The sequence below is a fragment of the Microcaecilia unicolor genome, chromosome 12 (assembly GCF_901765095.1).
Source record: "Microcaecilia unicolor chromosome 12, aMicUni1.1, whole genome shotgun sequence".
NCBI classification, from domain to species: domain Eukaryota; kingdom Metazoa; phylum Chordata; class Amphibia; order Gymnophiona; family Siphonopidae; genus Microcaecilia; species Microcaecilia unicolor.
In genome coordinates this window covers 50,448,811-50,473,685 of record NC_044042.1, presented here as the reverse complement: position 1 = coordinate 50,473,685, position 24,875 = coordinate 50,448,811, and the positions used below count along the sequence as shown (strand labels likewise).

General features: G+C 48.5%; 1 protein-coding gene across 1 annotated transcript in view; it reads right to left on the bottom strand.

Moving 5' to 3' along the window:
* Nucleotides 1-901: 901 nt before the first annotated feature.
* Nucleotides 902-24,875, bottom strand: part of KMT2A (lysine methyltransferase 2A) — a 473,075-nt gene continuing 449,101 nt past the window's right edge. The window contains exons 36-40 of the mRNA XM_030220693.1: nucleotides 22,060-22,234; nucleotides 21,721-21,828; nucleotides 21,453-21,536; nucleotides 19,590-19,719; nucleotides 902-3,300 (exon numbers count right to left, since the gene is read on the bottom strand). Of these exons, the coding sequence (XP_030076553.1) occupies nucleotides 3,025-3,300; nucleotides 19,590-19,719; nucleotides 21,453-21,536; nucleotides 21,721-21,828; nucleotides 22,060-22,234 (773 nt within the window). The 3' untranslated portion in view covers nucleotides 902-3,024. The remainder of the gene's footprint in view (nucleotides 3,301-19,589; nucleotides 19,720-21,452; nucleotides 21,537-21,720; nucleotides 21,829-22,059; nucleotides 22,235-24,875) is intronic.

Sequence of the window (24,875 nt, the reverse complement as noted above, 5' to 3'; positions counted from 1 at the left end):
CAACAACAACAACAACAACAACAATAACAACAACAGAAAAAACCCTCACCCCTCAGCTAGAAATGAACCAGGGGCCTCACACAGTGCAACAGAGTAGTGCAGCCCTAGCTAAGCCCCAGTGACATGGCATCAATCCCAGGACTGCCAGGAGGGTACAGGACTGGTAATGGAAGTTGGCTACTTCTGGTGAGAAGGGGATAAGGTCTGAGAGAGACATTACTCCTACCCCCTCCATCAGGTCAGTGCAGCAAACAACAACTGCAGAAACAGCAGAAACACAACTTTGCTCCTACAGGCTGGTTTGACTTTAGTTCTCAATGTAACAGTATTGTGTTGATCCACAGAAAAGTAGCCATAAGAAACTGTCAGCATGAGGTGGACACTCCCAAGGGCCATTTTTTTCCAGGTCAGTGCACAGAGACTTATTAAAACAGGCACTGGGACCAGTAAAATGAGAATGGCAGAAATTTGCAGCCACACAAACAGAATCAATGGATGTTCAGGAAGATAAATTCTGCGCCATCAAATTTCAATATATATATTTTTTGCTGCAGCACCAGAGATAAATCATGAAAAACAGGATATTCAAGCAGAGCCATAAAATACAAACATTATTTTCATTCTCAGAGAACCCTCATAATTTAAAAAAATTTAATCTCATCTGAGACTGAAACACATTTGCAGTCTTTACTTTTGTTGTGCTTTGTGATGCAGCTGCATAAATATGCACATGGGGCAGCTGGATTTTGCCAAGCTAGTCTAATGTGGCTCACAAAATCTACCACTTTCAATAAAGATTTCTGAGGGTCTTTTACTAAGGCACGCTCACATTTTTGGCGCATGCTAAAATTGTGGGAGCGCTAAAATTAGAGACGCCAATGCATTCCTATGGGCATCTGTAATGTTTAGCGTGCCCACAATTTTAGCGTGTGCTAAAATCGTGAGCGCACCTTAGTAAAAGAAGCCCTCTGTTCTTTCCCATCCTACTAATCCTGACAGTATTTCTTTAAATGTTCTGAGCTGCCAGCAAAATATGCATAGTGAGGTTCCAACTGTTCAGCATCCCCCCACCTTCTCACCCATATGAACGTGCACATGTGGGACATGACTGCACCCCCTCTCTATGGCAGATAAGAATCATTATGCCCATCTAGTCTGTCCAATTTACATCCTGATCCAGTGCCAAAGAACCCAGTTGATTCTGCCTTTCCATTCAGTGTCACAGATAAATGGTGCCTTTAGGATAGCAATGTGCTAGGATCATAATCTCACACAGTGCAGTGCAGGATAAGTTGAAAGAGGGCAGTACTTCTATGTGGAGATACTGAACATTCAGTGTCCCGAGATACTCAAACCAAGAATAGTATTTAAAATAGAAAAAAATGAGAAGGCCATAAGCAGATAATGGCCTGGTCCCATGCTGGCAGTGTCAGTTGAAGAATGGGAGAGGGCACCCCCACCCACGGACACCCCCTTGAGGTTACTGACAAATTATGGATGTGAACAAACAGGGCCTTATTCGTGCTTCCAGGAGATCATAACACAAATAAAAAATATACATCTCTAAGGAAAAAATACAACAAAAACAGACTTTTGTCACATTACTGAATAATTTTTATAACTTCCATCCTACGGGAATAAAAAAATTAAAACAATCTTTTTTATTTTTTTTGTTTTAAATAAGAATACTACCAGGGTTTAAAAACCTCCTTGCCACATAAGTGCTTATTTTCCTATTTAAGTGCTTCTCATAGAAAAATATACAAAATATTTACATTTATAAAATCTTAAATACTAAAAGTGTAAACAGATAAGCTGGAACTGATCATGTTATTACTGGGACACTAGGGATGTAGGAGGAGCAACTAAAGCAAATCCTCCATACTTCCAAGCCCACTGGGAGGGTCCCAGCCCTTTCCCGAAACTGAGCTGGGGATGGTTCGGGGAAGTAGTGTAATTCTTTCTCTCAGTTAAGGGCTCCATGTGGATGTCTGCAAATGGGCAGGGTGGGAACAGCATGATGTGCAGATGTCAGAGGCTGGGGTTAGTGTTTTTCTCATGGGTGCTGTAGGTGGACACCACTCTTGTGCCTCACAGATAGAGGGAACCTGTCCTAGGTGTGGATTGGCAACACTTAGCCTAGGGATACTTCTGTCTACTCAACATTCCCCAAATTACAACTTGGACACATGATTGACATTTAAACATTAATTTAAAAAATAACTATGATAAAAAATATCCCACTCAAACTCCAGCCCCTTCTCCAAAGAGGCTGTGCTAGAAGCAGCCCTGTGTCTGAAATTCAGGTCACAATGGCTTTACACTCCTTGTCCAGCTCACACTGCTGACTAACACAAAGCCCCACACCCTGCAAAGTGTGAGAGGGGTGAGGGTGTGGGGCTGGCAGAGTGTAAAGTACCTTCTGCTCACACACATCAGATGAAGCCCTACTACAAAACCAGAAAGAGATGCTAGACCTAAGTCCTTTGAACTGGGGGTGAAGACATTATATATCACACTAAAATTAAATAACAGGATCTTAAATCCAATGTAAAACAGCAGCAAAAAAGAATACTGCTGGAAGAGAGGGTTTTGGAGCTCAGCCCCCATCAATGCTGGCACCCCTGGGCCCATGCACCCTTCTCACTTTCATGTCACACCACCTAAAGTTACTCTGACGTGACTTTCAAACAGTTCTGTGCCAACCAGAGGCAAGAAATACTTCCCAAGGAAGGTCGTGAAGACAATATCTCTCCCACTTGTGCATGCTATGCAGGTTTTCTTATCCCACTACCATGCATTTCTCCTTCCCAAGATATGAAGAAAATAACACGGAAGCCAGGTCCGGCACTGTGCTGCCAACAGTGAGCAGGAATGTGGCACGCCATAGACAGGATTCTTCCTGTCTGTCTCCACTCAGGCTCTCTGCCCACCTTGTCCCCTGATGTCTCCATTCAGGAACTCATGGCACTTCTTAGCCCTGCAGCTACAGAGCACCTTGTGATTGACTCCACTCTGGGGATTTCAGTTGAGGAAGCGGCGACATTTCTTGGCTCCACAGTTGCAGGGCAACTTGTTGCTGGCATCCTCAATTGGAAATTTGTAGTCATATGTCAGCTCTTCACCGCGGTAGATCTTGCGCATGGCAAAGATGACAATGTGCTTCTGGCCATCAATATTGATGACACGTGAATAGCAGTTAGGTTCGCAGGAATGGTTAATGAAGCGTGCAGCATTTCCATGCATAGTGGCATCCACAACCTCAGAGTCATCAATACGGAACATATAACATCCTATCCCCTGCCATGGAAAAAGAAGAACAGGGTTAGTCACTGGACTGAATATCAAAACCAACTAGCCACAAACATTTCTTATGATAGACACTGCCATACCCTCAAGGTTTTCCAGCATTGCCTAGATACATCAGAGCTGCAGGGGAAAACAGGAAGAAAGGCTGGCTAAGGAAAAATCTAACCAATGGGCTAACAGGAGGAACAGAAAACATAGGCAATACAGGCCAGACAGGCTTCCTGCCTTTGGTCTACCATAGAGAAGGGGAGACGTGCTGATAAAGAAACTTGTAAATGTAATGAGGAGCTACTAGAGGCAGGAGGGCTGAGAGAAGGACAGAAGACATATAAGGAGTGTGATAGAGGGTCTGAGAGATGGGATGCAAGCTATAAAAGAGGGTACTGGCTAGGAGATATAATACTGCTATGAGGTCTAGAGAAGCAACCGAAAGAAGGAATCCTGCCTGGAAGAGAGACAGCTATGGGGTTGAGAGAGAAGAGTAGACATAGGCACTGAGAGCTGGAAGACACAGGTTGTGAGGGGAAAAGAAGCTGAGAGAACAGATGTGGGCTGTGAAAGGGAGAACAGAGCTGAAGGAAATGCAAGGGAGGGGGAGCATGGGCTGTGATACAAAGAGAAGTGGATAAGGGGTTGGCTGAAAAAGCAGAAGCAGAGAGTTGAAGAGGAACTTTGCTGGATTTAGAGATGAGGGGGCAGGCTGAGAAAAGGATTCTGAGGAGAGGATCATGATGGAAGGCAGCGCTACCAAGGGGGCCGACCCACTTAGCAGGAGATAAAGGGGCAGCCCACCCTACTCTGCCCCAGGTTCCAACCTCCCCTGCCCATTGTTCCACTCATCCTGGCCCACTGGTCCGCCCCAACACAGCTAATTTGTGGTCAGCGCCCAGTGGGAAAAGGAGCGGTCTCCTCGTCCAGCGGCAGCATGAGATGGTGCTTTATGAAGGCATTTCCTGCTGTCACTGGACAGGGAGGCCACTCAGCGGGTGACGAAGGCTTCTTTCAGTGGAAGACTTGGCAGGGTATAAGCACTAAGTCAAGAACAAGTAGAGAAAGAGCATAGATTGAGCCACAGGCATAACAATTTGAAAATTATTAGTCTCTCCCCACAAGTGAGACAACCCAAGTATCACTGGGAGGGAGAGGCAATATTGCTAATTGGGCTGAGTCAGTTGTGGGGTGGTAGCCGGTATCTGCTCTTATTTTCTAGCCTTGCAGTTACTGGAGAAATAAGAGCAGATACCGGCTACCACCCCACAACTGACTCAGCCCAATTAGCAATATTGCCTCTCCCTCCCAGTGATACTTGGGTTGTCTCACTTGTGGTGGGGAGAGGGGGAAAGAATGGAGAAAGGGGAGGAGGCTGTGGTTGCATGCAATACCATGAACTTAAAATCCCTTTTAAAATTTCCTTTCTTGTGGTAGCTCTGATACTGATGATATTGAGAAGGGCTATGGTTAGGGATTGACCTGAAGGGGAATGGAGTGTAGCACAACTGCCACTCTTCACAAAAAATAACATTGTAACAGAGAAAGTGAAGATAGCAGGTATTTTCCAAGGACAACAGACTTCATATTCTCACAAGTGGGTGACGCTGATTCGCGTCACTTGGTCGGCTTTTGCCATTAGTGAAAAAAAAAAAGAGAGAGCTTTGTGGAACATGAGATGCCCTCCACCACGCATGTGCGAGTGCCTTCCTGCCTGTCGTGTGAATGTGGTCTCCTCAGTTTAATACTAAAGTAAGAAAATACAGTAAAAATAACCAAGGAAACAACTCCAAGGGGAGGTGGGAAGGATTGTGAGAATATGAAGCCCACTGTACTTGAAGAATACCTTTTATAGGTAAGTATCTTCACTTTCTCCAAGGACAGGCAGTCTTGTATCTCCTCACAAGTGGGGAATCCCTAGCATCTAGGCTCACTCTCAACAACAAACATTGGTTAATTGGGCCTTGCAACGGCAAGGACATAACACGGATTAACCTGAAACTATATATAATCTGAATAAGAGTGCAGCCTGGAACAGAATAATATAGGCCTAGGAGGGTGGAGTTGGATTCTAGACCCCAAACAGATTCTGCAACACTGACTGCTCAAACCGACTGTTGCATCAGGTATCCTGCTCAAAGCAGTAGTGAGATGTGAATGTGTGGATTGAAGACCACGTTGCAGCCTTGCAAATTTCCTCAATGGAGGATGACCTCAAGTGGGCTACCGATGCAGCCATGGCTCTGACATTATGAGCTGTGACATGACCCTCCAAGGCCAGCACAGCCTGGGCATAAGTGAAGGAAATGCAATCTGCCAGCCAAATTAAGATGGTGCGTTTCCCAATGGCGACCCGCATCCTGTTGGGATCAAAAGAAACAAAAAGCTGGGCAGACTGTCTGTGGGGCCTTGTCCGCTATATGTAGTAGGCTAGTGCTCTTTTGCAGTTCAAGGTGTGCAAGCTGCTTTCGCCAGGATGGGCATGAGCAATCCGCCAGCCAAATTGAGATGGTGCGTTTCCCAATGGTGACCCGCATCCTGTTGGGATCAAAATAAACAAAAAGCTGGGCAGACTGTCTGTGGGGCCTTGTCCGCTATATGTAGTAGGCTAATGCTCTTTTGCAGTTCAAGGTGTGCAAGCTGCTTTCGCCAGGATGGGCATGAGGTTGGGGAAAGAATGTTGGCAAGAAAAATCGACTAGTTCAGATGGAACTCCAAAAACATCTTTGGCAGGAACTTAGCGTGTGTGCAGAGGACTACTCTGTTGTGATGAAACTTAGTATAAGGTGCATCCTCTACTAAGGCCTGAAGCTCACTGACCCTACGAGCTGAAGTAACAGCCACCAAGAAAACGATCTTCCAGGTCAAGTGGCTCAAAAGGAGATTTCATCAGTTGGGTGAAGAGGATTGTGGTAGCCGTGTTAGTCCACTCTTAAGGTTATCAATAGAAATCAAACAAAATAAAACATGGAAAAGAAAATAAGATGATTCCTTTTTTATTGGACATAACTTAATTCATTTCTTGATTAGCTTTCGAAGGTTGCCCTTCTTCCTCAGATTGGAAATAAGCAAATTTGCTTATTTCCAATCTGAGGAAGAAGGGCAACCTTCGAAAGCTAATCAAGAAATGTATTAAGTTATGTCGAATAAAAAAGGTATCATCTTATTTTCTTTTCCATGTTTTATTTTGTTTGATTTCTATTGATAATCAGTTGGGTGAGAATGACGTTGAGATCCCATGACACTGGTAGAGGTCTGACATGGGGCTTTGACAAAAGTAAACCTCTCATGAAGCGAACAACTAAAGGCTGTCCAGAGATAGGCTTACCTTCTACATGTTGATGATGAATTGGTCTTGAGACCCAACTCTGACAAGTGTAGAACGTACTCAAGCAGGGTCCATGTACTACTACTACTTATTTCTATAGTGCTACTAGACGTACGCAGGATGATGTACGCAGGATTTAGGGCCCTGCTCTCACACCAGACGGCAAACCTCCTCCATTTAAAAGAATAACACCTCTCACAGACAACAGGTCACTTTAGTTGCAGTTAATAGGTAATGGTTACGGTAAGGTGGGAATGGGGTGAAACTTAGTAAGTCAGGATCACAAAAGATTTTTTGAATGTTCATTGCTCTGTATTAGTTTGAAATCTTTGCCTAAAATATTTGTTAATTAGCTTGGCGATTTGATCCTGCTAGATTCATTATAAAAATCTTGGAATAAGATGGCTATGTCGGGCTGGGTGAGAGGTGGGAAGTTTGGGTTGGGACTGAAACTTGTAAAAATATTGAACAACACGTTTCTGTTTTGAATTAGTGTATCTTTATTAATTTGTTCAATAAAGCGAATGCTACATACCTGTAGAAGGTATTCTCCGAGGACAGCAGGCTGATTGTTCTCACTGATGGGTGACGTCCACGGCAGCCCCTCCAATCGGAAACTTCACTAGCAAAGTCCTTTGCTAGCCCTCGCGCGCCCGCGCGCACCGCGCATGCGCGGCCGTCTTCCCGCCCGAAACCGGCTCGAGCCGGCCAGTCCAGTATGTAGCAAGACAATACACTTCAAGGGAAGACACAACTCCAAAGGGGAGGCGGGCGGGTTTGTGAGAACAATCAGCCTGCTGTCCTCGGAGAATACCTTCTACAGGTATGTAGCATTCGCTTTCTCCGAGGACAAGCAGGCTGCTTGTTCTCACTGATGGGGTATCCCTAGCCCCCAGGCTCACTCAAAACAACAACATTGGTCAATTGGGCCTCGCAACGGCGAGGACATAACTGAGATTGACCTAAAAAATTTACCAACTAACTGAGAGTGTAGCCTGGAACAGAACAAACAGGGCCCTCGGGGGGTGGAGTTGGATCCTAAAGCCCAAACAGGTTCTGAAGAACTGACTGCCCGAACCGACTGTCACGTCGGGTATCCTGCTGCAGGCAGTAATGAGATGTGAATGTGTGGACAGATGACCACGTCGCAGCTTTGCAAATTTCCTCCATGGTGGCTGACTTCAAGTGGGCTACCGACGCTGCCATGGCTCTAACATTATGAGCCGTGACATGACCCTCAAGAGCCAGCCCAGCCTGGGCGTAAGTGAAGGAAATGCAATCTGCTAGCCAATTGGATATGGTGCGTTTCCCTACAGCCACTCCCCTCTTGTTGGGATCAAAAGAAACAAACAATTGGGCGGACTGTCTGTGGGGCTGTGTCCGCTCCAGATAGAAGGCCAATGCTCTCTTGCAGTCCAATGTGTGCAGCTGACGTTCAGCAGGGCAGGAATGAGGACGGGGAAAGAATGTTGGCAAGACAATTGACTGGTTCAGATGGAACTCCGACACAACCTTTGGCAGAAACTTAGGGTGAGTGCGGAGGACTACTCTGTTGTGATGAAATTTGGTGTAAGGGGCCTGGGCTACCAGGGCCTGAAGCTCACTGACTCTACGAGCCGAGGTAACTGCCACCAAGAAAATGACCTTCCAGGTCAAGTACTTCGGATGGCAGGAATTCAGTGGCTCGAAAGGAGGTTTCATCAGCTGGGTGAGAACGACATTGAGATCCCATGACACTGTAGGAGGCTTGACAGGGGGCTTTGACAAAAGCAAACCTCTCATGAAGCGAACAACTAAAGGCTGTCCTGAGATCGGCTTACCTTCCACTTGGTAATGGTATGCACTGATTGCACTAAGGTGAACCCTTACGGAGTTGGTCTTCAGACCAGACTCAGACAAGTGGAGAAGGTATTCAAGCAGGGTCTGTGTAGGACAAGAGCGAGGATCTAGGGCCTTGCTGTCACACCAGACGGCAAACCTCCTCCAATGAAAGAAGTAACTTCTCTTAGTGGAGTCTTTCCTGGAAGCAAGCAAGATGCGGGAGACACCCTCTGGCAGACCCAAAGAGGCAAAGTCTACGCCCTCAACATCCAGGCCGTGAGAGCCAGGGACTGGAGGTTGGGATGCAGAAGAGCCCCTTCGTCCTGCGTGATGAGGGTCGGAAAACACTCCAATCTCCACGGTTCTTCGGAGGATAACTCCAGAAGAAGAGGGAACCAGATCTGACGCGGCCAAAAGGGAGCAATCAGAATCATGGTGCCTCGGTCTTGCTTGAGTTTCAACAAAGTCTTCCCCACCAGAGGAATGGGAGGATAAGCATACAGCAGACCTTCCCCCCAATCCAGGAGGAAGGCATCCGACGCCAGTCTGCCGTGGGCCTGAAGCCTGGAACAGAACTGAGGGACCTTGTGGTTCACTTGAGATGCGAAGAGATCCACCAGGGGGGTGCCCCACGCCTGGAAGATCTGTCGCACCACACGGGAATTGAGCGACCACTCGTGAGGTTGCATAATCCTGCTCAACCTGTCGGCCAGACTGTTATTTACGCCTGCCAGATATGTGGCTTGGAGCACCATGCCTTGACGGCGAGCCCAGAGCCACATGCTGACGGCTTCCTGACACAGGGGGCGAGATCCGGTGCCCCCCTGCTTGTTGACATAGTACATGGCAACCTGATTGTCTGTCTGAATTTGGATAATTTGGTGGGACAGCCGATCTCTGAAAGCCTTCAGAGCGTTCCAGATCGCTCGCAACTCCAGAAGATTGATCTGTAGATCGCTTTCTTGGAGGGACCACCTTCCTTGGGTGTGAAGCCCATCGACATGAGCTCCCCATCCCAGGAGAGACGCATCCGTGGTCAGCACTTTTTGAGGCTGAGGAATTTGGAAGGGACGTCCCAGAGTCAAATTGGAGCAAATCGTCCACCAATACAGGGATTCGAGAAAACTCGTGGACAGGTGGATCACGTCCTCTAGACCCCCGGCGGCCTGATACCACTGGGAGGCTAGGGTCCATTGAGCAGATCTCATGTGAAGGCGGGCCATGGGAGTCACATGAACTGTGGAAGCCATGTGGCCCAGCAATCTCAACATCTGCCGAGCTGTGATCTGCTGGGACGCTCGCACCCGCGAGACGAGGGACAACAAGTTGTTGGCCCTCGCCTCTGGGAGATAGGCGCGAGCCGTCCGAGAATCCAGCAGGGCTCCGATGAATTCGAGTTTCTGCACTGGGAGAAGATGGGACTTTGGGTAATTTATCACAAACCCCAGTAGCTCCAGGAGGCGAATAGTCATCTGCATGGACTGCAGGGCTCCTGCCTCGGATGTGTTCTTCACCAGCCAATCGTCGAGATATGGGAACACGTGCACCCCCAGCCTGCGAAGCGCCGCTGCTACCACAGCTAGGCACTTTGTGAACACCCTGGGCGCAGAGGCGAGCCCAAAGGGTAGCACACAGTACTGGAAGTGGCGTGCGCCCAGCTGAAATCGCAGATACTGTCTGTGAGCTGGCAGTATCGGGATGTGTGTGTAGGCATCCTTCAAGTCCAGAGAGCATAGCCAATCGTTTTGCTGAATCATGGGGAGAAGGGTGCCCAGGGAAAGCATCCTGAACTTTTCTTTTACGAGATATTTGTTCAGGGCCCTTAGGTCTAGGATGGGACGCATCCCCCTGTTTTCTTTTCCACAAGGAAGTACCTGGAATAGAACCCCAGCCCTTCTTGCCCGGATGGCACGGGCTCGACCGCATTGGCGCTGAGAAGGGCGGAGAGTTCCTCTGCAAGTACCTGCTTGTGCTGGAAGCTGTAGGACTGAGCTCCCGGTGGACAATTTGGAGGTTGTGAGGCCAAATTGAGGGTGTATCCTTGCCGGACTATTTGGAGAACCCACTGATCGGAGGTTATGAGAGGCCACCTTTGGTGAAAAGCTTTCAACCTCCCTCCGACAGGCAGGTCGCCTGGCACTGACACTTGGATGTCGGCTATGCTCTGCTGGAGCCAGTCAAAAGCTCGCCCCTTGCTTTTGCTGGGGAGCCGCGGGGCCTTGCTGATTCGCGCGCTGCTGACGAGAGCGAGCGCGCTGGGGCTTAGCCTGGGCCGCAGGCTGTCGGGAAGGAGGATTGTACCTACGCTTGCCAGAAGTATAGGGAACAGTCTTCCTTCCCCCGAAAAATCGTCTACCTGTAGAGGTAGAAGCTGAAGGCTGCCGGCGGGCGAACTTGTCGAATGCGGTGTCCCGCTGGTGGAGAGACTCTACCACCTGCTCGACTTTTTCGCCAAAAATGTTATCCGCACGGCAAGGCGAGTCCGCAATCCGCTGCTGGATTCTATTCTCCAGGTCGGCGGCACGCAGCCATGAGAGCCTGCGCATCACCACACCTTGAGCAGCGGCCCTGGACGCAACATCAAAAGTGTCATAAACTCCTCTGGCCAGGAATTTTCTGCACGCCTTCAGCTGCCTGACCACCTCCTGAAAAGGCTTGGCTTGCTCAGGGGGAAGAGCATCAACCAAGCCCGCCAACTGCCGCACATTATTCCGCATGTGTATGCTCGTGTAGAGCTGGTAAGACTGGATCTTGGACACGAGCATAGAGGAATGGTAGGCCTTCCTCCCAAAGGAGTCTAAGGTTCTAGCGTCCTTGCCCGGGGGCGCCGAAGCATGTTCCCTAGAACTCTTAGCCTTCTTTAGGGCCAAATCCACAACTCCAGAGTCATGAGGCAACTGAGTGCGCATCAGCTCTGGGTCCCCATGGATCCGGTACTGGGACTCGATCTTCTTGGGAATGTGGGGATTAGTTAATGGCTTGGTCCAGTTCGCAAGCAATGTCTTCTTCAGGACATGGTGCAAGGGAACAGTGGACGCTTCCTTAGGTGGAGAAGGATAGTCCAGGAGCTCAAACATTTCAGCCCTGGGCTCGTCCTCCACAACCACCGGGAAGGGGATGGCCGTAGACATCTCCCGGACAAAGGAGGCAAAAGACAGACTCTCGGGAGGAGAAAGCTGTCTCTCAGGAGAGGGAGTGGGATCAGACGGAAGACCCTCAGACTCCTCGTCAGAGAAATATCTGGGATCTTCCTCTTCCTCCCACGAGGCCTCACCCTCGGTGTCAGACACAAGTTCACGGACCTGTGTCTGCAACCTCGCCCTGCTCGACTCCGTGGAACCCCGTCCACGATGGGGGCGTCGAGAGGTAGACTCCCTCGCCCGCATCGGCGAAGCTCCCTCCGCCGACGTAGTCGGGGAGCCTTCCTGGGAGGTGGCCGCGGTCGGTACCGCACGCGGTACCGACGTCGGGGACCTCAACCTGGGCGATGGGCCAGCCGGCGCCACGCTCGACGGTACCGGTGGCGCAAGCACCGCCGGTACCGGAGGGGTAGGGCGCAACAGCTCTCCCAGAATCTCTGGGAGAACGGCCCGGAGGCTCTCGTTTAGAGCGGCTGCAGAGAAAGGCTGAGAGGTCGATGCAGGCGTCGACGTCAGTACCTGTTCCGGGCGTGGAGGCTGTTCCGGGCTGTCCAGAGCGGAGCGCATCGACACCTCCTGAACAGAGGGTGAGCGGTCCTCTCGGTGCCGATGCCTGCTGGGTGCCGAATCCCTCGGCGACCCAGAGCTCTCGGTGCCGACACGGGGAGGAGACCGGTGTCGATGCTTCTTCGATTTCTTCCGAAGCATGTCACCGGAGCTCCCCGGCACCGACGAGGAGGACGTCGAATCCATCCGTCGCTTCCTCGGGGCCGAGACTGAAGAAGGTCGATCTCGGGGGGCTGTACCGCAGGAGCCCTCAGGGTAGGCGGAGACCCACCCGAGGGCTCACCGCCACCAGCAGGGGAATGGACAGCCCTCACCTGCACTCCACCCGATGCACCACCGTCCGACGACATCAGCAGACGAGGTCCTGGTACCACCGACGTCGATGCAGCTATCCGATGTCTCGGCGCCGATGCAGAGGCCCGATGCCTCGATGCACTCGATGCAGGGGCGGCCGAGGAAGATGGTCTGGACGCTGACGACGTCGATGCACTCGAAGATCCCGGTGCCGATGCCGACGAAGAGCCCGAGAACAACACGTTCCACTGGGCTAGTCTCGCTACCTGAGTCCGCCTTTGAAGCAGGGAACACAGACTGCAGTTCTGAGGGCGGTGCTCGGCCCCCAGACACTGAAGACACGACGAGTGTCGATCAGTGAGCGAGATAACCCGGGCGCACTGGGTGCACTTCTTGAAGCCGCTGGAAGGCTTCGATGTCATGGGCGGAAAAATCACGCCGGCGAAATCAAAAGCCGAAATGGCGAAATTTGAAGCACCAAATTTAGAGGGAGAAAAAATCTCGACCGAGGCCGAAAAGAGGCCTACCCCGACGACGAAAGAAAACTTACCGGGGCAAAAAAGCTGGAAGTACGGGGAGGATTTACACGAAACCCGGCGGGGGGTTTCCGGAGCACTTCCCGACTAGGACAAAGCTTTCCCGAAGGAAAAAAACACGTTCAAAACAAATTGGACGCGCGAGGTCGACTTTCCGGGGCTCGACACGGCGAAAACACGACCGTACCGAGTGCGGACAAAAGAAGACTGGCCGGCTCGAGCCGGTTTCGGGCGGGAAGACGGCCGCGCATGCGCGGTGCGCGCGGGCGCGCGAGGGCTAGCAAAGGACTTTGCTAGTGAAGTTTCCGATTGGAGGGGCTGCCGTGGACGTCACCCATCAGTGAGAACAAGCAGCCTGCTTGTCCTCGGAGAAAAACTGTTTACAGTTAAGAATAACACCTCTTAGTGGAATCTTTCCTGGAAGCCTGCAAGACCTGGGAGACACCCTCCGAAAGACCCAAGGAAGCGAATTCTAAGCTCTGAACATCCAATCTGAAAGAGCCAGAGACTGGAGGTTAGAATGTAGAAGTGACCCCTTGTTCTGAGTGATGAGGGTCAGAAAATAATCTAATCTCCACAGTTCTTCATAGGATAATTCCAGAAGAGGAGGGAACCAAATCTGTTTAAGTCAGAACGGTGCGATCAGAATCGTGGTTCCGCAGTCTTGCTTGAGTTTCAACAAAGTTTTCCTACCAGAGGTATCGGAGGATAAGCATATAGGAGACCGGTCCCCCAAATGAGGAGGAAGGCATCCAGCGCTAGTCTGTTGTGGGCCTGAAGCTTGGAACAGAACTGAGGGACATTGTGTTGATTTGAGTGGCAAAAATATCCACTGAGGGGGTGCCCCTGTTGCGTTCTCGAGGGCCTTGGCATCCTGTCAGGTCCTTGAGGCAGGACTGGAGTTCGTGAGCCCTTGGGCCACTGCCGAGGAGCGGCAGCGGCAGGCAAGACCACCCTGGAGCTGGGCATACGGAAGGACCGGACTGGAACTCTGGATTGGAAGTAGGCAACTGGAACCGGCAGGACAGGATCCGCTTCACCTGCGCTTGGCCACCGTTCCGCTAGAGTTGAGCTCTAGCGTGCAGGTGGCCGGCAGGACTTGTAGGACAGGGCCGGAACTGGAGAACCAGAGGACCCACCCAGGGTCTAGGAAACACGAGGGAGACTAGACTAGGAACTAAACTCAGACAGTGTGCTGCTGCTGCACAGCCACTGGCAAGACCCAGAAGACCGACCAAGGAACACAAGGCGTACAGAAGCTAGCAGGAGCAAGGACTACGGCAGCAACACACTAGGCAGAACGGGGATCCGGGAATACCCACAGGGTAAACCCTCTAGCTAGGTGGAGACAGGATACAGGAATAATCACCCAGGAAAACACACTAGCCAGACAGATACAGGATTCAGGATATACCCTCAGGATATACAAGCAGGGTAGGCACACAGGCTCGGCAAGGCAGGGTTCAGAGAGCAAACCAGGAATAACAGGCCAAGGGTCTGGGCAGGCAGCACAGCAAACAGAGTAACCAGGAAGAACAGGCCAAGGGTCTGAAGCCACAGCCGTTCCACACACTGACTGGGGAACCCACAAAGGCTGAGGCTTCGCATACAGACAGAGAACAAACCCGGACAAAGGCTTCACCCCAACCCAGGGTAAGCCAGGAACAGAGGCTTCACCCCAACACAGGGTAAGCCTGGAGCAGAGGCTTCACCCCAAACACAGGGTAAGCCAGGAAGGACCCGCAGTCCACAGACAGACAGAGGCAGGAAAGACCCCCCACGGAAGGACAACAGAGACACGGAAAGAAACTGGGCTGGAACCCAGAGAGAGGCTAAGCAGTAGTGCAGCAGACACTTACTAACCTGACCTAGCCTAAGAGCATAACACTTATGCAAAAGGCCCTGACTGCAAGCATAGCACTTCCTTATGAAGGCTCTCCTGATGAGTCACCATCAGTAGGACAGAAGCAGGAAGTACACTGACCCCAAAGAAAGGCTTGACACACATAGGAAGTGAGCCCACAGGAAAGACAAGCAGGAGCCATCTTGGAAGCTGGCACAGAGCTGGTGGCAGCCATCTTAGATGCTGGCTCCCTAGACAGGCATAGCCCACACAGGTGAGGTCTAGTGAAGCAATCAGGTTCATGCTGGAAGCAGCCAGCACACCAGGACAGAGACAAGACTAACACAAACACAGACAGAAGCCAGCAGAGCTGCTGACCCCCAGAAAGAAGGTAAGGCTGAGGGTGGTCACGGCCACAGACGTGACAGCCCCACGCTAAGAAAATCTTGTGAGCCATACCCATGTGGAGAGACTACTTGTGCAGTTGTATTAACCTGCTCAGTCTGTCAATCAGGGTGTTGTTTGCACCCGCCAGATAAGTGGCTCAAACAAACATGCTATGCAGGCGAGCCCAATGCCACATTCGGACAGCTTCCTGACACAGACGGCATGATCCGGTGCCCTCCTCTTGTTGATGTAATATATTGCAACATGATTGTCTGTTTGAATGAGAATAATTTGATGGGACAGCTAACCTCTGAAAGCCTATAGAGCATTCCAGACCACTCAAAGCTCCAGGAGGTTGATCTGAAGATTCGTTTCCTGGAGGGACCAAGTTCCTTGAGTGTGAAACCCATCGACATGAACTCCCCATCCCCGTCATCAGCACTTTTTGTGGCTGAGGAATTTGGAATGGAAGTCCCAGAGTCAAATTAGATAGAATTGTCCACCACTGAAGAGAGTGAACAAGCTCTGGGGACACTTGGATGACATCTTCCAGGTTTCCCGTGGCTTGATATCACTGAGAAGTCAGGGTCCATTGAGCTGGTCTCATGTGAACATGTGTCATGGGTGTAACGTACACCGTGGAGGCCATGTGGCCAAGCAATCTCAACATCTGCTGAGCTGTGAACTTGCAAGAGGCTCAAACTTTGGACTCCAGCAAGACTAGATTGTCTGCTCTGGCCTCCAGGAGATAGGCTTGAACCTGGTAGCAGTGTGTTTCTTGATCTGGTCAGTGACCTCCTCAACCTTCTCTCCAAAAAGATTATCTCCCCCCCCCCCCCAGCAAGGGGCATCCACCAACCTCTGCTGAACAGAATGTTCCAAGTCAGAAACACGCAGATGTAAGAGTCTGCACTTTGCTATACTCTGAACAGAGATCCTGGATACCACATCAAAAGTGTCATAAGTGCCCCTGGCCAAGAACATTCGACATGCCTTCTGCTGCTTGACCAACTGGCAAAAAGGCTCGCCTGTTCTGAAGGGAGAGTATCGACCAAGTCAGACAGCTGTCTAACTGAGTTCTGCAAGTAAATGCTCATGAAGAGCTGGTATGATTGAATGCGGAACATGAGCATAGAGGCCTGGTACATCTTTCTCCCCCAAAAATCCAGGGTTCTAGCTTCTCTGTCTGGGGGAGCCAAGGCACAGTCCCTAGTACTCCTGGCTCTTTTGAGAGCGGATTCCACAACCATGGAGTTGTGAAGCAACTGAGGCTGCACAATGGATCCAGTACTGTGTGTTGATCTTCTTGGGGCAACAGGGACTGACAGAGGGGACCCAGTTCCTAACAAGGACTGCCTTGATTATCTTGTAGAGACAAGCCATCACAGCCTCCTTAGGAGGAGAGGTATAGTCCAGGACCTCGAGCATCTTAGTCCTCCACTTCTACAGGGAATGGAATAGCATCAGTCATTTCCCTCAAAAAAGATAGGAAAGAGGCTCTCAGGTGGAGACTGTCTCCTCTCAGGTGGTGGGGAGGGCTCAAAAGATCTATATATATATAAGGCACCACTGAAGCCTCCAGCCGGAAGTGTGAAACGCCAGAGATATCCGGTTTCCCCATGAGTGAAGGAAAACAGCACAGCAGGAAATCCCAGGAAACAGTGAAAGAGGGGGGAGGGGAGAGAGATGCCCTCACTCTCTCTGTAACAAAAACACAGAACAGCAGGAAACAACACTGAAGGACTGGACTCGGAGGGGGAGGGGGAGGGAGAGAGTGCAGAGGGCAGGGACACACACACTCCCACATGCACACTCTGAAGAAAACCTTGCTAGCCCCCGTTTCATTTGCATCAGAAACGGGGATTTTTTTTACTAGTATCCCATAAGACTCATCGGAGGAAAAGTATCTGGGATCCTCCTCTGACTTCCATGAGCACTCCCTCTCTACGAGATGACTGAGACCAAGCCCGCCTTGATGCCAAGGAACCATGTCCTTGAGAGTGGCCTTGAGAGACTGGCTTCCACCTCAACTCCAGCAAAGCTTCCTCCACCAACATTGGAGGGTTGCCAGCCTGGGTGGCAGTCGACACCAGTGCCATAAGCAGTGCCAACATCTGAGGCTGCACCGCAGGCTGAGGACCTGGCAGGGCCACAGTGGGAGGTATGGAAGGCTTAAGCACCCCCGATACCATAGCACATTGCTGTATGAGGCCATCCAGCAGCTCAGGGAGCAAGGCCCGGATGCACTCATTGAGGGCCAGCATTGTGAAAACAGGGGCATCGGCTGAGGCACAGATTGCAGAACTGCTGGGGCTGATAAAGAGCAAGATCTCGGCTGCCTGGAGACAACTGCAACAGCACCTCCAGGATGGAGGGAGAGTGGTCCTCCTGGCATTGACTCTTCTCAGGTGCCGTATCCCTTGGCACCCTGGAGTATCTGGCACGGTGTATTGAGGGCGACCGGTGACAGTTCTTCTTGGCCTTCGCCCGAAGCACGTCACCCATGCTCCTCGGTGCCAACATCGAATCCTCCCATTGCCTCGAGGATGGATCCGACAATGGATGGTCCCAGTGTGCCTGCACAGCAGGAAGCCTCGATACAGGTGGAGACCCACTCGATGCCTCACTGCTTCCAGTGTCCTGAGGTCTCGAAGTAGCCATACTTATAGATAGTAGTAGTAGTAGACACTCCCGATGCGACACTCAACATCGATGTAGATACCTCCGACCTCGATGCAGATGTTGAGGAACAGGACCTGGCTCCAAACATCTTTTTGTGTTGAGCTTCTCAGGAAACCTGGATTCTCTTCTTCATACGAAGGGACAGAATACAGCAGGGCTATGATCAGGCCCAAGACACCGCAGACACCAAGAATAGGTGTCTTTTTCCAAGATGGTCCGATTGCACAGGGTACAACGCTTGAAGTCATGGGAGTCTTCGTGGACATGGACACAAGGGAGGACCTCGCCAGCCAAATCAAACGGGTCAACGTTGCCTGAAAAAGGGGGCAAAGGCATGAAAAAGGGAGTTCCCGACCAGAGTCAGAGACTAAAGGCAGCCCACATCAAAAATAAAGGAAACAAACGTGGGCAAAAGAAATTAAGAGAAATGAAGGGACTTCTTTGTTTTCTTTTGTTTTTTTAAAGAAACAAGGTGAAAGAGTAAGAAAAAAAAGGCTGGAGGCACTCAAAAACTTGAAAAACCTGACAAATGAAGAGACACTTAAAAAGCGCAGCTTCTCTTCATGTGGAGAAAAAGGACTTGATGGAACCGTGTTCTTGGAGCAGGCGGGATGGCACTCATGCATGTGCAGTGGAGTGCGGCTAGCATTTCACAAAGCTCTGTTTTTTAACTTGGGCATAAATGCCAGACTGGACGACGTGGATCGGCGTCTACCCACACATGAGAATATGAGAGCCTGATTATACTTCAAGAATAAGCATTTATACCCATTCTTATACCCTTTGGCTTAAGAGTCACATGTGCAGCTGATTCTATCCTTCTTGCTCATGGAGGAAGTGAAGTTGCTTACCTGAAAGAAGGTGTTCTCTTTGGATAGCAGGATAAATCAGCCACACAATCCTCATTCCCACTTAACTGCTGAAGCCATGTAGAACTATACAACTGACATAAGGAGAGGGGAAAACTAACACACATTCGCAGAAAGCCTTCTAGATTTTTCTGGGTTCTGGGACAACAGATCCAGACTTACCTCCACTGTGGCTATTTATCCTGCTGCCTATGGAGAACTCTGTTACAGGCAAGCCACTTTGTTTTACAGATATTTTTCCCTATAGTTAACTAGGCAAGAAATTGAGTCAATCGATGACCCCAGGCAGTATTTTAATCTCACAGATTTCAGCTGAACTGAATTTGCCCGATTTTCTACAGGATATAGAAAGAAAAAGAAGGAATCTGACCTGTGAGGACACATCAAAAGAGGAAGTTAACGATTATTGGCTACTCTATTATCAGTGTTACAAATCTGAATAAAACTAGAAGTAGGAGATAAAGGGAGTACACTGAGGAGAAACATAATCATCTTCTAGGCCTACTTCCCTATGGGAAGATAGGATAAAAAGTAAGAAAGGGCTTACAACTGGAAACATTTATCCCGTAGGACAGTGTTTCCCATGTCCAGTCCTGGAGTACATCTTGTCAATCAGGTTTTCAGGATATCCACAATGAATATGCATGAACTTGATCTGCATGCATTGCCTCCATTATATGCAAATCTCTTTCATGCATATTCATTATGGATATCCTTAAAACTTGACTGGCAAGGGGTACTCCACGACTGGACTTGGGAAACACTGACATAGGACATCTAGGATTCCTCATTTCACCACCTCTTAGAATACACACTCATGCCTACCTTGCCATCATAGTACTTTTCCCGCTTGTCAGTAAGGGTAGAGCGGATGACGTTGCCGGAATATTCAATCACCATCTCACCAGCATCAATGTTTCTCCGACAGAATAGGCCACGACCATGGATTGGAGATCTGTAAAGAAGGGGTGAGAAATATAATGAAATGTGGTGTATTTATGTAGAGCATCAAACTATGAGTAAAATATACAACAAAAATTAGGGATTATTTATTATTTTATTTATTGCATTTGTATCCCACATTATCCCACCTCTTTGCATGCTCAATGTGGCTTACAATAAATCACGGATAGTGGAAATGAGAGGAGAATTGACATTTAGTGTTACAGAAGTATTTTGGTTAGCATGGTAATGGAAAACAAGATAGTGACATGACATAAGGCATTCTTAACATTGCTAGATACGTATGGGGATTTCACAAGTTTTGGTCTTTGTGGTATATCTTGTCGAAGAGATGGGTCTTCAGCTGTTTGCGGAAGTTGGTCAGTTCATAGGTCGCTTTTAGGTTCCGTGGCAGTGCGTTCCAGGATTGCGTGCTCATATAGGAAAAGGTTGATGCGTGCATTAGTTTATATTTTAGGCCTTTGCAGTTAGGGAAATGAAGATTAAGGAATGTGCGAGATGATCTTTTAGGATTCCTGGGTGGTAGGTCGATCAGGTCCAACATGTAGGCTGGGGCCTCGCCGTGGATGATTTTGTGTACTAGGGTGCATACTTTGAACGTGATGCGTTCTTTGAGTGGTAACCAGTGTAGCTTCTCTCATAGGGGCTTTGCGCTTTCGTATTTTGGTTTTCCAAATATGAGTCTGGCTGCTGTGTTCTGGGCTGTCTGGAATTTTTTTTGAGTATTTGCTCTTTGCTGCCAGCGTAGAGTGAGTTGCAGTAGTCTAAGTGACTGAGTACTAATGATTGTACCAAATTCCGGAAAACAGTTCTAGGGAAGTATGGTTTTACTCTTAATTTCCACATTGAGTGGAACATCTTTTTGGTTATGATTTTCGCGTGATTCTCTAGTGTCAGGTGCCGGTCAATGGTGACTCCTAGGATTTTCAGGGTTTCTGAAATTGGTAGATTTAGTTTTGGGGTGTTGATGGTGGTAAATTTGCTCATATTGTGCCGAGAGGTGAGTATTAGGCATTGGGTTTTTTCTGCATTGAGTTTTAATTGAAAGGCGTCTGCCCAGGAGAGCATGATATGTAGACTTTGGCTGATTTCATTGGAAATTTCTTTTAGGTCTTGTTTGAATGGGATGTAGATCATTACATCATCAGCGTAAATATATTTGAGGTTTTGTTTTGATAGTAGTTTGGGTGTCATCATTAGGTTGAATATAGTCGGTGAGAGGGGGGATCCCTGTGGAACTCCACATTCAGGTGTCCATGTGGCTGATGATGTTGAATTTGATGTCACTTGATATGAGCGTGTAGTTAGGAATCCTTTAAACCAGTTGAGAACATTGCCTCCGATGCCGAAGTATTCAAGGATGTGTAGTAGGATTCCATGATCAACCATGTCGAAGGCACTTGACATGTTGAATTGTAGAAGTAATATATTCTTACCGGTTGCAATCGTTTGTTTGAATTTATTCATGGGAGTAACTAGTACTGTTTTCAGTGCTGTGATTAGAGCGAAATCCTGACTGGGACTCTTGTAGTATTGAGAACTTGTTTAGATAGTCTGTGAGTTGTTGGGTAACCATCCCTTCTGTTATTTTGGTTACTGACAACACAGCCAATATTAACAATCCTTGGATTTTTTTTCACTATTGGCAACCTGTGTATGCAGACTCTACAGCTTGTTATTATCAGGACACCTTAGACACACTGTCTCCAGTTATTATCCCATTACCTGTATACTCCCACTGCCTCCTTGGATGTTTTCTTTAAATGTCTGAATCTCATGGGCATGGGAAGATCCATGCTTGTTGCTCTCCTGAACAGAGATAAAAATAATTCAAAGAATTTGCTTCAGTCAAATAGCAAATGTGAATCTCAGTGCCAGAAATAATAGCAGGTCAGACATTTTATAATGCCTTGGTGCTCTAAGTTGTAACACTCAGCCCTATAGCCTACACCTTGCTCCCTTTTGCCTCAATATCCAACACTAGAGGCCCTACCGTGCTGACTTCAGCTGCACTTCCTCCTCCTCTTCATCATTGGGGTTGTATTCCGGAGGCTGCCGATGCTTTGAGGCCAGAAAATTAAACATATCAAATGCCGATTTCCTGAAGAGATAAGGAAAGTAAAGAAATACTGACTGTTGAACCAACATATAGCAGACTATTCTATTCTTAGACTGATGCGCTTGCTTCTTCCCATAGTGGACCCAAGGTGGTTTACATTTTGCTCGTCCTTCTTGTGCAAGGACTTTCCCTCTCATATGCAACTAAGGTATCTTTTTCTGCGCTCAAAAGAATAACCTAGAGGGTTTTGTGTAGGCATTAAGTATTACTTGCCTGCGGTGCACCTCTGCTCGTGCAGAGCCATGGGGGTTGAGGGGTGGTTCATTTGCTTCTTCAGGTTTGTGGAATCGAAATTTATAGTTGCGGCAGTGCTTGGATCCATACAACTGCTCAATGAGGAAGACAACAGCTTCATGGATGATCCCTAACATTCTCACACCATTAACCCCTGGGGGGACAGAGCAGGTAGTATTAGCAAGAGCAAGCAAGCAACCCATGTACAATACCAAGAGCAGTATGGTGCTGTCACTTACATACTCAAAATACCTCTCTGCTGTGGAAGCAAGAAAAAGTTATGCTTTTTGAAAGTGCAGAAACATTCATTTATTTATTTATTGAGCTTGATAGACTAAATATCAAACAATTACCTATGTAATTTATAATCAAAATAAACACAGAAGGAAATAAGTTAATCCTGTTTATACAGAAGGAACAAGGGAAGAGCTGAGTCACTTTAGAAGGAGAGAGAAGAAAGTAAGAAACCTAGCTCACAGTCACTGCTCACCCAACAAAGCAACAATGTCCAGCTGGGAATGAAAATTAAAGTTTATGAAAGTTGACTACTAGAAAAATTCTAAAGTCGAAAAGCCAACCTAAAGTCTTCAGGCTAGATTTTAATTTTTAATATGATGAATCCAATCTGAGGTCCAGAGGTAGATCATTCCAGATGGCATGGGCCATCGCACTAAGAAAGTACAATAATGGGGGGGAGGAAGAGACATTGCCAGGAGATGGCTGCCTGAACCGAAGGCTCCGTTGTTAGCCGACATAACTTACTCCCTGATGTGTTCCTAGAGATGCGACCTGAGATGACTGGACTGAGTTTGTGTTGGTGAAGTCCTGGGAAGCATACATGGCATCTAAAATGTAGCCTGATAATGGGAAGGCTCTGCTGTGGACCGGAGATCGGGCGCGGAGAGGGCCATGTGGTAGTGGCATGCAGAAGGATGGCAGTAAGGATGAGGCGTGTGGTGTCAGTGTTGATGGATTGATTGAAGGAGACTCGCCATCAAAGGGATTATCAGTGGGAGTTAACAAGGTGAACTTGTGTAAGTTGTTAGAGGAGATAAAAGTGTAGATCTCCGTGTGAAGACAAAGGTTGGAGATATGGTCCAGGAGCTTAAATCTGACTTAGATGACATGGGTGTCCGACTCGTTGTGGTAGAAAGCCGAATGGAAACTGAAGAAGAGGGGGTGTTGGTTGCACTTTCAAGTATAGAGGAACTGAGATCAGAGTATTTGGAATTGGCTAACAAAGTAGAGGACATGGAAAATTGCACTCAAGAGCAATAACTTAAGAGTGTGCAGAGCTCCTGAGTTGGCAGAATACAGGAATATGGCAGAAACGATTAAGCAGCTGGCGAATTACTTCTGCAGGACGTCATGTTTGATCCACTGGCAAGTACACAGATTGTTGGGGCCCCAGTTACTGGACAGAGTTAGAGATATTATAGCTTGCTTTCAAAGGTTTGTGGATAAAGAGATACATGTTTCACAAAGTCTGGGAGATGAGATAAGTACAGTAGAATGGCCTGCAGATTGAATTGTATCAAGATCTTGCTTATACTGTGCCCCAGAAGAGCAGAGCCTTTAGGACATTCCCAGCGTAATGGTGAAGTAGAGTTGGTGCAACCGGTGGACTTTCCCTTTGGCCCTCTTGGTGACTATTAATGGTGTGCATAAGAAAGTGACAACGTTGGAGGAGGAGTGTGACTTGCTGAGATTACGAAGGGGCTCCTGTGCTGCAACTGGTCAAGGCTGGTCCTGCCTGAATGGATGTGCATCAGAGGCTGGCAAAATTTTGATGGCAGGCGGATAGAAGGAGCAAGCAATCTGTGTGCCAGCCTGCCCAGAGGGTGCTTTTGGGGCCTGGATGAGACTGTTAATTTTGACTGTGGGAGTTTTATCTTGTCTGCTTATTGAAATTATTTGGGATGATTGTGAAGGTGGGATGTGTGTGTGAGGTATGGTGGGGGTTGGGTCTGAGCATTTGTATAGGGCTGTGTGTGGAGCAGTTTGATTGGTATGGGTGTAGAGTGCAGGGGTAGAGAACTGGCTTTTTATAGGGGATGGGTGTTGGAAGCTGGATGGTGGAAAAGTTGGAGGTGTATGGCTACTCGTGAAGACCACTTCCTTTTTTTTTTTTTGACTAGTGGGAAATTTTGTTTTGTCTAACGTAGGAGGGAGGGGACAACAGGGTGGACGGGTGGGTGGGACATAAGGGTGGGGGTGGTGTTTCTGGTATGGGCTGAGGAATGCTCAATATTAATGTCTTTTGTATAGGGTCTAGAGGCTTGAAATTCTGACCTATAATATTAGGAGACAATTCGCACTTTAAGAGGCAGGTTTTCTTTTATGAACTGCAAAGAGTGTGGGGCTCGGTGTGTTCTGTGCAGGGAACTCATTTATTGAAGTCCCATGAGCATTTGGTGCGAGATTTGAGGTTCCTGCTTACTTTGTGGGCTTCTGCTCAAGGAATGGGTAAGAGGTGGGGATGTTGTTTGCTAAGGATCTTCCAGTGGAGATAAGGAAGAATGTTTTATTATGGTGGTGGCTGTTATTCATAATATCTTATATACCCTGGCCAATCTTTATGCACCTGAGGGGGATTTTTGTGGGACTTCATTAGTGATATTTTATATTTTCAAGAGGGGCAACTTATTGCAGGTGGAGATTTTAATCTGACAGCTGCTCCTCTTTTGGATAATGGTGTGGGGGTGGGACAGACACTCTGTAGTAAAAGGGATAGGAGGGAACTGCACAAATTTCTAGAGGCTCTTAGTTTAGTTGACAGATGGCGAGAGCTGCAT